This window comes from Dipodomys ordii, unplaced genomic scaffold, assembly GCF_000151885.1.
Source record: "Dipodomys ordii isolate 6190 unplaced genomic scaffold, Dord_2.0 Scaffold10, whole genome shotgun sequence".
Lineage (NCBI taxonomy): Eukaryota > Metazoa > Chordata > Mammalia > Rodentia > Heteromyidae > Dipodomys > Dipodomys ordii.
The window spans coordinates 3,277,427-3,288,949 of NW_012267226.1; the positions used below are offsets into that span (position 1 = coordinate 3,277,427).

Sequence of the window (11,523 nt, forward strand, 5' to 3'; positions counted from 1 at the left end):
CATAAGCAAAAAAGAAAAAAAAAGAAAAGAAAAAAAGCCGGAAGTGGCACTGTGGCTCAAGTGGTAGAGCTCTAGCCTTGAGCTGAAGAGCTGAGGGACAGCGCCCAGGCCCAGAGTTCAGGCCCTACGACTGGACCCTTCAACCCCCCACCAAAAAGTCACCTTGTAAATTAGAAACTTTGAAATTTACTTAGCTTGTGTTAAGTTAAAAATTATATATGACCCTTTGCTCAGATCTAAGAATATAACTTTTAGGTTTTGTCAAGCCTAACCCACAAGCATGAAAAAAAATGTGGTAGGTTGTTTTGTGATGGATGATTAAGTACAGCTCTCTTGAACTGAAAAAACAAAGGCAAAGATAATGCTGAAAATCTAACAGAAAGTATACAGCATTCCCCTCCTCTTTTATAGAAGTGGTTTTATGAAGAGAGAACCATTACAATTCTGATTTAAATAAATAAAACTTAAGTCATGAATATATGCCAGAGTAAAAGAAATGACTGGAATGGTGAAGACCCAGGCCTCAGCTGCCTTCAGTAACACTCCAAGCTGAAATCTTTCTTAACACTGGTGGCTGTCTCCCAAATGCTGATCTAGCCTTTTGCCTGAACCTGCCACCCAAACTTGGCAAGTTTTTTGAGCAGAGAGCTAGGTTTTGATTATTTCCTTGGTGATATCTATTATTTCCCTCCTGGGTAGGATGTGAGGACAGCTTATCTATCTGGGCCAGGTGGAGTAGAGGTGGGGTCTCTTACATAATGTGAAATTTGAAGAAGTTGTTTGGATTGGAAGTGTCTAAAGATTCTTTAGAATTTCTTGACAGAGAGATTTCATGGTGTGTCAGGTTATCAATGGACAGAATCTGTGTCACATCTGAGTCAGAAACAGCAGAATGAAAGCAGTACAGAGAGCTAAGTACATGTGAGGGGTGAGGGTAGGGAGAGAAGGCAGAAGAAACTAAGACTGCGCAGTTCCACCTACCCAGAATGCCACAGTCTGCCTGAAGGAGCCAAAGGATCTTCTGGCTGGATTTGTAGCCCTGTAGGTACTCAGGCCATGTAGAAGGCTAAGCTACTTTGGTCTATGAAAATCTAGTGAAGAAGGTACTTAAGAGCACTCAGAGCCTTCAAGTCACTGTCATAACTAACTCTGAAGGACAGAGAGGGTCATGAGACACTATCCCATTCACCTTCTTGCCTTTCAGCAAGAATAGCACACCTAAGCCTCCTAGTTACATCAGAACATAATTTATGGTTAAGAGCTTACAGACCAGGCTAGGGTAGGGTGCAGGAAGGTAGTGGGGTGGGTGGTGGGAAGAGAAGTAACATGATTTCACAACTTTTTCTTCTATGACGATTTTAATTGTGCGCTCATCACCTACTTCATAGTCTTTGAGAACTTTGATGCTGGTCTTGATATCCAAGCCCATTCTCAGCAGTCTTAATTCCAGGCAGAAGATCTTCAAGTGGGAGAGTCTCATGCACCAGGGGAAGAGGTGATACTAGAGGGTTAGAGGTCAGTCATGGTTTCCTGGTAGTGCCCAGACAAGTCTTTTACTAGCTACACACCACATTTCACAGGTAGCAGTGCTTCCCTTTTGACTTGCTGCCTGCCTTCTTTTCTACCAGCAGTTTTAGTGGACATTACCTCTGACGGAACACTTTTACCTTTTCAAGTCTTAAGGACTAACTTGATCCTTAAAGCCTACAGGAAGTCAAGCAAAGCCCTTTAAGTCTGTTATCATTTTGTGTTCAGAGTAAAAGTTTCCTGCCAAAGACATGTGAACAGAGGTCCTCTCATCTGGGTTTCGATCCTCTGAGCATTCTTAGCCATGGAACAAGTACTTTTCCTTTTCTCTGGAAACAGTGAAGCCCAGTATCTAAGTTGCCATGTGATTTTGTTGAAGATAGAGGGAAAGTTATAAATCTTAAAACTTAATGGCTTTTGGGTGGGTGTTAGGAGGAAAGCTTACAAATGCAATCTATGTTGCAATTCCTTTCAGGATAGGGTGTGAAGGGTGGGTGGATTTACCAGAGGCTTGGCAGTTTTCTTTGAAGCTTTCTGAACAGGAAAAGTGTAGCCGTCCAGGGAATCAGCCTTCATGACAGCCTCAATAAGGCTGCTGTGTTGGAAAACAGCCCATGAGCAAAAAGTCCCTTGAGAAACATTTCCCTCTCCTCTTCTGGAATTGCTAACTAGGTAGGACCCAGATGTCTGACTGTAAGGAGTGACCTCAAATGAATTTCAGTTTCCAGGAAAAGAGAATCTAAGAAGATTATTTTCTCCTCCAAGGAAACTGAGCTATAGTTCCATCCAGAGTTTGTGTGTTGGTAGCTTAGGCACATGTAGGTACAGGGCTTGGCTGTGCAGTCTTAGAGGGAAAGGACAGAGGCAAAAGGTGCTCATTCTTCTAATTCACAGTGATGCTTTCCAAAACATAGAGGACCTAGCCACTAGCAATAATCCAAAAACCACAACAAAGCTATGGAAATGGATACACATGCGATTGATAGATAACCCCTGCCACCTGCTACAAAGGGTAGAACTGGGTTTGAAGTGGGGCAAGGATTGGGCTGCCTTGCTCAGTGGATCAAATGTCCTGACTGGTGTCTGGATAAATGAACTACTCTCCTTTCCTAGTCTTTGAAGAATGCGTGAATGACCCCCAGTTACGGGGAAACACTCATCCTTTTGGGGCTGCCTGGGGTGTCTGAGGCTGAGGGGGCTGTGGCAGATTCTTCAACAGAGGCACTGAGATCCAAGAATTCCAGAATGATGTCCCCAAGGCAGTAGATCAAATGTCTGAAAGAAATGGATAGAACAACTTAAGAGTTCAGTCAAGAAACACAAGATTCTGTTTATAATACTTATTTTCTTTACCCACTTACTCATTACCTTTTCAGCAACAGTCTGATGAAGTGGTTGTTGAGCTGCTAAAGGCTACAACCCCATCCAAGGCAAGAAGGGAACTTTTATAAAGGGGACTTTTATAAAGTACCATTTCTCTGTGGACAGTGACAATAGCACATCAGTACTTCTCTGAAGTACTGGGAGGGGAAATCACTGGGATGGCATGTTATTGACTACGGTCACTTCTCATAATAATCACTATAGATTTACAGGCTACTCTACATTCAGGGGGCAAAACCTGCACCAAGGAATTGACTTTGATGTAGGGTTTGAGAAAAGAATATAAGAACATTCTAGACTTTCCCAAAGCATTCCAGCTTTAAGGATGGAGTCTGCTTCTTGTAAATTATTCAAGGAATTGCCACTCAGAATTATGATTTCAATCTTATTATCTTTAGTATTTCTATTCAAGTAATGACAACTCATAACATCAACACTCATCACAAGTTTTCTGTGAGGCTGGGAACCAATGTTGAAAGTCAAGGTATGTCCTGTGATGTACAGGTCAGTGTGTGGTCTTGCACGTTAACAGGGGCTGGCAGATGTTGGAAAGATCTATTATGCACACTGAAGTTGCAAGCCTGAGGTTAGCAGGGCATTGTTGGCCATTCATATGGGTTCTACAGTGAGTTCCGAATACAAATAGCTGGTCTAACAGGAACTTACTACCATGGCACAGCCTGCTCAGAAGCCTGAACACACGGATTTTACTTAGTGGACATCAGACAATGCCATAAGGAGACCAGACAGACAGACACATTCTTCTGGATGTGGGATTTGAAACCACCTATGGCTTTCCCTGTGTTGGTGGTGGTGGGCATGCATGCTTCAGTTTACCTGTTGATGAGAGGTTGCTGCAGTGACTCTAAAATGAGATTCCAGCTTAGCCGGCACTTGTTCACCCCCAGGATTTCTACCAAAAAATCTGACGAGGAAAAAAAAAAAAAAGACAGAATTTTTGCATCTCTATTGAAACTTCAAGCTCAGAAGAATGTCTCCCCAAAATTTCTGCCATTTTACATAGATAGGTGCTTTCTGGCCTAACTCCAAAACACACAGCCAAATGATGACTTCATAAACTAGAGAAAAGACAATAAAAATGTTCCTTACGTTAGGTATCTAAGTAGAAATGTGCTTTAAGAAATACTCTTGTGGGCTGGGAAGGTGGCTCAGTGGTAGAGCGCTTGCCTTGCATGCATCAGGTCCTGGGTTCGATTCCTCAACACCACATAAGCAAAAAGAAAAAAGCTGGAAGTGGTGCTGTGGCTCAAGTGGTAGAGCACTAGCCTTGAGCTGAAGAGCTGAGGGACAGCGCCCAGGCCCAGACTTCAGGCCCCACGACCGGACCCAAAAACAAAACAAAACAACAAAAAAAGAAATACTCTTGTAACCTGCCACAAAAGTGCAGGTTACTTCTGTGGCTCAAGAGAGTTGTTTCCTGGTTACTAAAGCTGTAGGCAACAAACTGCTTTCTCTTCCCTTTAAAAACAGCACATAGGAAGAAAATGCTTTCACAGGTCTTTTTACTATTGCTAAGTTGTAAGCTCTGGAGGACTTACAGTCTTTCCCAGTCCCCATAACCCCATAAATTGGTAGAGAAGCTGACATGTTCACTGAACAGGAATGCTTCTGAGACTACTTCTGTAGATACAGCTTCCTTAGACCCCAAGAGTTTTTTGCTTGTTTGTTTTTTTTCCCTCTAGTATTGGGGCTTGAACTCAGTGCTTTGCTCTTGTTCAGCTTGCTAGCTCATAATTGGCACTCTACCACTTGAGTCTTGCCTCCAGCCCTGCTTTTTGATAATTGTTTTGAAAATGGAGCATGCAAACTTTTCTGCCTGGGCTTCCTTTGAGCCATGATCCTCCAGATCTCCTCCTGAGTAGCTAGGATTATAGGCATGAGTACCTACAATTAGGCAGGAGTTTTTAATTTATGTATCTATAGTATTCTCTTCTGGTGCTTAGTATGTAGCCAAGGTGATCAATTCCATTTCCTTGCAATCTCCTGAATGAGGGATAAAAGAATTTCAGCTCTGACTATTTTTCTAGTATCTTAAGACTTTGAGTCGAGCCACATTCAAGTACAGGGTAAAGGTAGTAAAGTTATAAGACCTATTGTATTAAAATTCACCCTTTCATCTGATTACCTGGCAGGATACTCATCAGGCTCTGTAAAGCCTGTTTCCTGGTAGCCACTTTCTGCTCCTGAGTCCTTATAGGCCGTGGAAACTTAGGCAAAACACCACCAGGCCAGATGGACTCCTGAAGAAGTTGAAGGTACTGCACCCAGCGCTGTGGACATGTTAGATTAGCCACCTGTACCTCTAGCCACCTGTGGTAGAAGAGAGAAAGAAGTGCAAAAATCTCACAAGGAAATGGAATATAAAACAATGAATCTGTCACCCTCCAGGTCTTATGTGAACATCGTAACTGCAAAGTGGTGGCATGAGGGGATTATGTCATAGGTAGAGCCATGCTCTTATAAAAGAGACTCTTTAACCACAAGAGGATATAGGGAGAAGATTGGAAGTCTATGAATGAGAAATTGAGTCCTCAGAAAATACTGACCTGTTGGTGCATGGGTCTTGAACTTCCTATCCATAAGATTTGTGAGGAACAGGTTTCTCTTTATAAGCCATCTAGTTTATGGTATTTTCTTATAGCAACCCTAATGGGCTAACTAACACAGCATAAATCATGTGAGCAATCTAAACAGGTCAAAGCAAAATCAGCACCAATTCTCAGAGTGGAAACCAAGTCACCTGAACTGGGATCACACAATTTGAAGACATGTAAGAGTAAAAATAGTGAATTTACTGAGTGTTCACTGTGAGCTTCACACTGTACCAGGGTTTTACAGAATAGAACGTTAAGAGGGTCTCAGTCTCAAAGTAAGAATGCACTGCACCTAGCTTTTCCAGCTCTTATCCAGGGAGAAGGATTATAAGCGTCTGAGTAAACTGAACACAGAGCTGCCAGTTAGGAGATTGGTGATTTTTATACAATCCTTTTGCCCTCTCTCTTGTTACCTAGCCTTAACACACTTTTTTTTTTTTTTTGTCTTGAGAAATGATTACATCTGCCCTTTCTCACAGTCCTGTCACTTATAAGACCCTCTTCTTTCCAGAAGTTGATGCTGGCTTTGCTGGCAGGCCCTACTTAATCTCAACTTCCTCAATGAAATTTCAAGCCAGACAGCTCTCCTCTTTAATACTCATTTGGCACTTAATGCTATAGTGTAGGTCTAGAGCTGCTATATTACTTTGGAATATGAGTTAGGTTTACTTCTTCAACTAAATTATAAATGTTACAAGATTTCTGGGTCCTGCACTTATTAACAATTTCCCAAAGTGCCTTAATGTTCAAAAAATGTTTGTTGATTGACAACTGTCATCATTGTAATGAGTATTTCCTTGAGGGGCAGACATACTAAATCTGGGAAAATCTGGAACATGTTTCACTGTAATTCTTTATTTGTCCCTACATCCTTCCAGAGTGGTATGGTCATGAGTTGAAGTTCAAGGCCAATCTCTGGAGAATAGCATGGCTATGCTGATCCTGGACTGCCAACTACTTCTACTCATGCCAGAAAACTGTGATGCACAGCAGCTCATGCTATTGCTCCTATGCCCAAATTACTTGTTGCCCATTCAAGAGCAGAGGAGGCCGCCAAGGCAAACTTTATTTAACCTCCACTCTGCCAGACAGTCTGCATTCCACTCAAGCTGGGCATTCCGGTCCTGGGGGCTGCAATCCCCCAAGTCCAGGGCTCACAAATGATTCTAAATATAGGAAACCTGAAAGGTAATAGCAGGACAAGAATGGCAGACATCGATGGAGATCAAGAGCGGCACAAAGCTGCTCTTGCCCAAAATAGCTATCACGATTGTGTCTGTTATTATTAGGATTGCATCTCCTTTTCACAAGGCCTTTCATTCAGCGAGCCTAAGCCGCCTGACAAGGGGGATCCAGTAGCAAGAATTCTTGTTCCTGTTTATAGAAGAGTGTCACCAGAGGGAGGTGGCTATGACCACCTGATCGGGTTCTTTGCAGGGGATCAAGTGACCCAAAGGCTCCCTTCTCCATCTCAAACTACACACTGCACCTTCTACTGAGGTGAATGATGTGTTTTAGATTCTCATTTAAGAGACTGTAGAGAGGGGCAAAGCCTTGCTACCCCAAATCTTCAAGGAATCTAGAGATTCCTTAATTCCTAGATTTTGTTCTAGAAACACAGCATGCTGAATCAGCTGTAGCTCATTTTATCATCCACATATTCATAGATGCCAGTCTACCCTTATTTCTGTCTGGGGTCAAAAATGTCCATGATTCAAGTGCTTCAAAAGCTGAGCATCAAAGACTAAGCATATTATACAATCAGAAAACCTCGGTTATCTTTGGGCATACCATACAAGAAAGGAATCAGAGTCTTTTGAATTAACATTAGTCTATTAGTGGGACAGGACCTCATACTGCATTATGACAAGGATATCCTTTTGGGTCTCTCCTTGGTGACATGTTGGAAGAAAAAGGAATTTTAGTATTTTGCAAAATTGAATTTATACAAAGCTCTAAGGCTATAACTTCTCAAGCTCTAAGTGGGGATGTTGAGAAGAAAAGTCCAAGTCTGAAAAGGTAAAGTGAAGCATCTGATAATGAAGATGAGTCAAATTTGTGGGAAGAGAACAGCAGAACTGTTTATTAGGATTAACACCTCCAAGTAATATCAACTGCGAATGAAAGAAGTCACTCTTAAGCACTGTAACCCAAGGTACAGTTGGTCACCAGAAGACCCTGGAGGATGGTCCCAGGACTGTTGGAAATAGACTTGTATAAACAGGCAGGAACCAAATAGAACTTCAGGGCTACAGAGAGGAGCAGAGATTAGAGAGTGGCTTTTCTCTCTGTATGAGAGCTTGAAGAGAGTCAACTTTCCTTATCTTTTCCCAGACCCTACAGATCACACACTTGTACTACAGTACATCGCATTTAATACAGTAGCAAAACTCTCCTTTGGGTTCTTCCTACTTGTCCTCCTCTAGAAAACAAATGCTTTCCCTCAGACCCTTGGCCTCAGTGTGGTCACTTTCTAGTTCTACAAGGCAGGCTCTGCAGTACACTGTGTGCAACCAATCTTTCTGGTCCACACAGCTTCTGGGGATGGTATCTTGTCTTGAACCATGACTACAAAGCCCAAATCAAGAAAATCCCCTTTATAACTACCCCTGCTCAAGCTGCCATATATACATATATATATACATATACATATATATATATACACATATATATACATATATATATACATATACATATATATATGTATATACATATATATATATATTAGTAGTTCACATTTATGAGTTACAATCCAATTCCTAAGATATGCTTTATTATTATCTACAATGTCTTTTAAAAGTTTCAAATGGCCAGATTCACTGATCTGGTATAATTTGTTGATATCTAGATATAAGCCAATGCCAGTGGACCTTTTTTTTTTTTCTCCCTTTTTGGTAATACTGAGGTTTAAATTGAAGGCCCTGAAGTTGAAAGACAGGCACTCTTCCACTTGAGCCATACTCCCAGATCTTTTTGCTTTAGTTATGTTTCAAGCATATTCTGGTATGTATGCCTAGGCAAACCTGGGACTGTGCAACTCTGATCTCTTCAAGGATGAGCCATTAGCTCCAGCTGCCAGTAGATTACTGATAACAAGGAAAATGGAGATTTCTTCAGCCAATAACATTTTCTTTTTTATCCATTTCATCTTCCTTTCCTTTTATTCTGTCATTCTTTTCGGAAATAGAGCTTCATCCATACCTCCATCTCTTTATTAAACTGTACTAGGCTCATGCCTGTAATTCTAGCTACTCAGGAGAAGCTGAGATCTGAGGAGCTGGCTATGAAGTCAGTAGGGCAGGAAGTCTGTGAGACTTCATCTCCAATGAACCACTAAAAATCTGGAAGTGAAGCTATGGACCAAGTTGTAGAGTATCAGCCTTGAGTGATAAGCTTAGGGGATAGCACCCAGGTCCCTGATTTCAAGCCCCGGTACCAGCACAGAAAAAACAAACAAATAAACAAAAGAAAACAAGACAAACAGATCTATGACCCTATAGCTCCCTTAGAGCAAAGGAATGGAACTGATGTGTCACAGGAATGTCTTCACCATCTGTTTCTAGCATCTATATTCCTTATTCTTTCTGTCTGTTTGCTTATTTTTGAGACAGTCTTGCCATGTAGTCCAAGCTGGTGTTTACTTGGGATCCTTCTGCCTCTGCCTCCTAAGTGCTGGCCCTGCTGCCATGCAGTATCATTCCCTGCTCACTTAAGCACTTAAACTAATGGGAATCTAAAGTTTCAAGGTGATGGACACACATCATCATCATCATCATCTTTCCATTATAAACTTCATTTACCAAATAAAAATGTTATTGTTTATGTAATATGATATGCATGAGGTAAACATGTTAAAATAAAATGGTAGAAATAGCCTCAAGCCGGGCGCCGGTGGCTCACGCCTGTAATCCTAGCTACTCAGGAGGCTGAGATCTGAGGTTCAAAGCCAGCCCGGGCAGGAGAGACCGTGAGACTCCTATCTCCAATAAACCATTAGAAAACCGGAAGTGGCGCTGTAGCTCAAGTGGCAGAGCGCTCGCCTTGAGCTGAAGAGCTGAGGGACAGTGCCCAGGCCCAGAGTTCAAGCCCCATGACCAACAAAAACAACAAAAAAAAGAAATAGCCTCAAATAGCTTTGGTTTTATTTTTCAACACTGTTCTGGTTCTAATGTTTGACAGATCTCTTCCTATTGTTATACTTGAATCCTCAAAGAAAAGGAAAACCCAAACCAGGTCTGTTCTGTTAAGCCATTTCTGGGATGGTTTACAGTACATAGAAGCCTTACTTCTATAGTGGGGGGCAGGGGCGGCGGGAAGGAAAGAAATAGCCTACTGCATGAAAGAACAACAACAGATTGACACTGTTCTTATGCCAGACATGGAAGGAAGGAGGATCTGGAGATTAAAGGCTTGCCAATATATGGGGGGTACATTCTATTCCATGTTCAAGAGAACCTGGTCTGAAATAGCTAGATGGAGGAATGAAGTAGTAGACAAAAAGGAGATGGTTTAATACCAGGACTTAAGATGGTGCTTCAAGATTAGCAAAAGGTCACTTGCCATTAAAAAAACAAAACAAAACAAAAACAGACGAATCAAATTTCATGAATAAAAGGAGAAGACTGGGGGAGATCAGGCTTAATCCAGATAATTAAATTCCCTCCACTTCTTTTGTAAGAGATCCGTCATGGCTAAGTGAGAAAGGGTCCTAAGTCATTGTGACTTTACAGGCAAGAGACAGAAAGAAAATAGTCAAGTCAAAAACTAGAAAAATATTCCTAAGAGCACTACTACTATTCTAACAAAGATACCTGCTGTGGTCTAAGTAACAAACAAAAACCAGGTTTCATTCCTTGTAAGCTGGTAACCCCAAGTATGAATATGCCTCAGCTTTATCCTAAGGCACAAGTACAGTTCAAAGAAAAGGAGAGAAAAATTTGCTTAAAGCTGATCTTTAACAGCCTGTTCTTGTGCTTACAGACAACATTTATCATTGTAAATGGACATACAGGTGCCATGAAGTGCTGCCTCATTCTATCCTTAGAACATGGTTTTCACTTTCACACCACTGACAGGTTGGACTGCTGGTTCTTTCCTGTGGGGCTTCTTTCCTATGGGATGTTTAGAAGCATACTTGACTCTTTATCCTCAAATAGATGTTGGTTGTGACAATCACAAAATAGTTCCATATGGAAACAGCCCAGATGCTTAATAGATGAATGGGTCAAAAAAATATGGTACTTACACACAATGGAATTTTACACAGCCATTAGAAAGAATAATAGTATGTCATTTTCAGGGAAATGGATGGACCTAAAACAAATCATCTTAAGTGAGGTAAGCCAAGCTCAGAGAGACAAATGGCACATATTTATTCTCCTATGTGGAAGCTAGTTCTAAAATATACAAGGACAGGATAAAATTATACAGAACTCTCTGTATTCACACACAGTGAGACCAAAGGAGGATACTCTTAGAAGAGGAGTATAAAGGTACAATGCCTATGTGCCTCTGTTCATATAAAATATCAAAATGAAAAAAAAAATTCTAGACATTGTCACATGTCCCCTAAAGTGGGTTAGGCCATTTCACACTTCCTTAGACCTGGGGTCTTTTGGATCCAATGTATCAGGTTATTTTGTAGTGATTTAGCCTGGTAGCTGTCCCAGAATATTTTCTAAATTGTGGACTGAATATCACTAGAAGTCCTGTTTGGGTGACCGTAGCAACATTTTAAGAAGTCAAAATAGAAATTCATTCAAACAGAAAATATGAAAGTACACTAGAGGTTTTAGAATACTTTTGCTATGTATGTATATACATCCATATGACTGCATAGACCAGATGTTTGTGTATATCTGAATGCATATTTGTACCTGTTCAAGTATTCGTGACAGGCTTCCAGGTTTTCCTTATTGTGAATAGAAGTTTTCAAAAAAAAGTTTAAAAACACTGTTATAGAATAAAAGATTACGATTTTGAGAAAGTGGAAAAGCAC

At 41.1% G+C, this 11,523-nt stretch overlaps 1 protein-coding gene across 1 annotated transcript in view; it reads right to left on the minus strand.

Annotated features, from left to right (window-relative positions):
- Nucleotides 1–1,240: 1,240 nt before the first annotated feature.
- Nucleotides 1,241–11,523, minus strand: part of Snx19 (sorting nexin 19) — a 43,591-nt gene continuing 33,308 nt past the window's right edge. Inside the window, exons 9-11 of the mRNA XM_013009793.1 lie at nt 5,057–5,241; nt 3,748–3,835; nt 1,241–2,802 (exon numbers count right to left, since the gene is read on the minus strand). Coding sequence (XP_012865247.1) covers nt 2,670–2,802; nt 3,748–3,835; nt 5,057–5,241 — 406 coding nt within the window. The 3' untranslated portion in view covers nt 1,241–2,669. The remainder of the gene's footprint in view (nt 2,803–3,747; nt 3,836–5,056; nt 5,242–11,523) is intronic.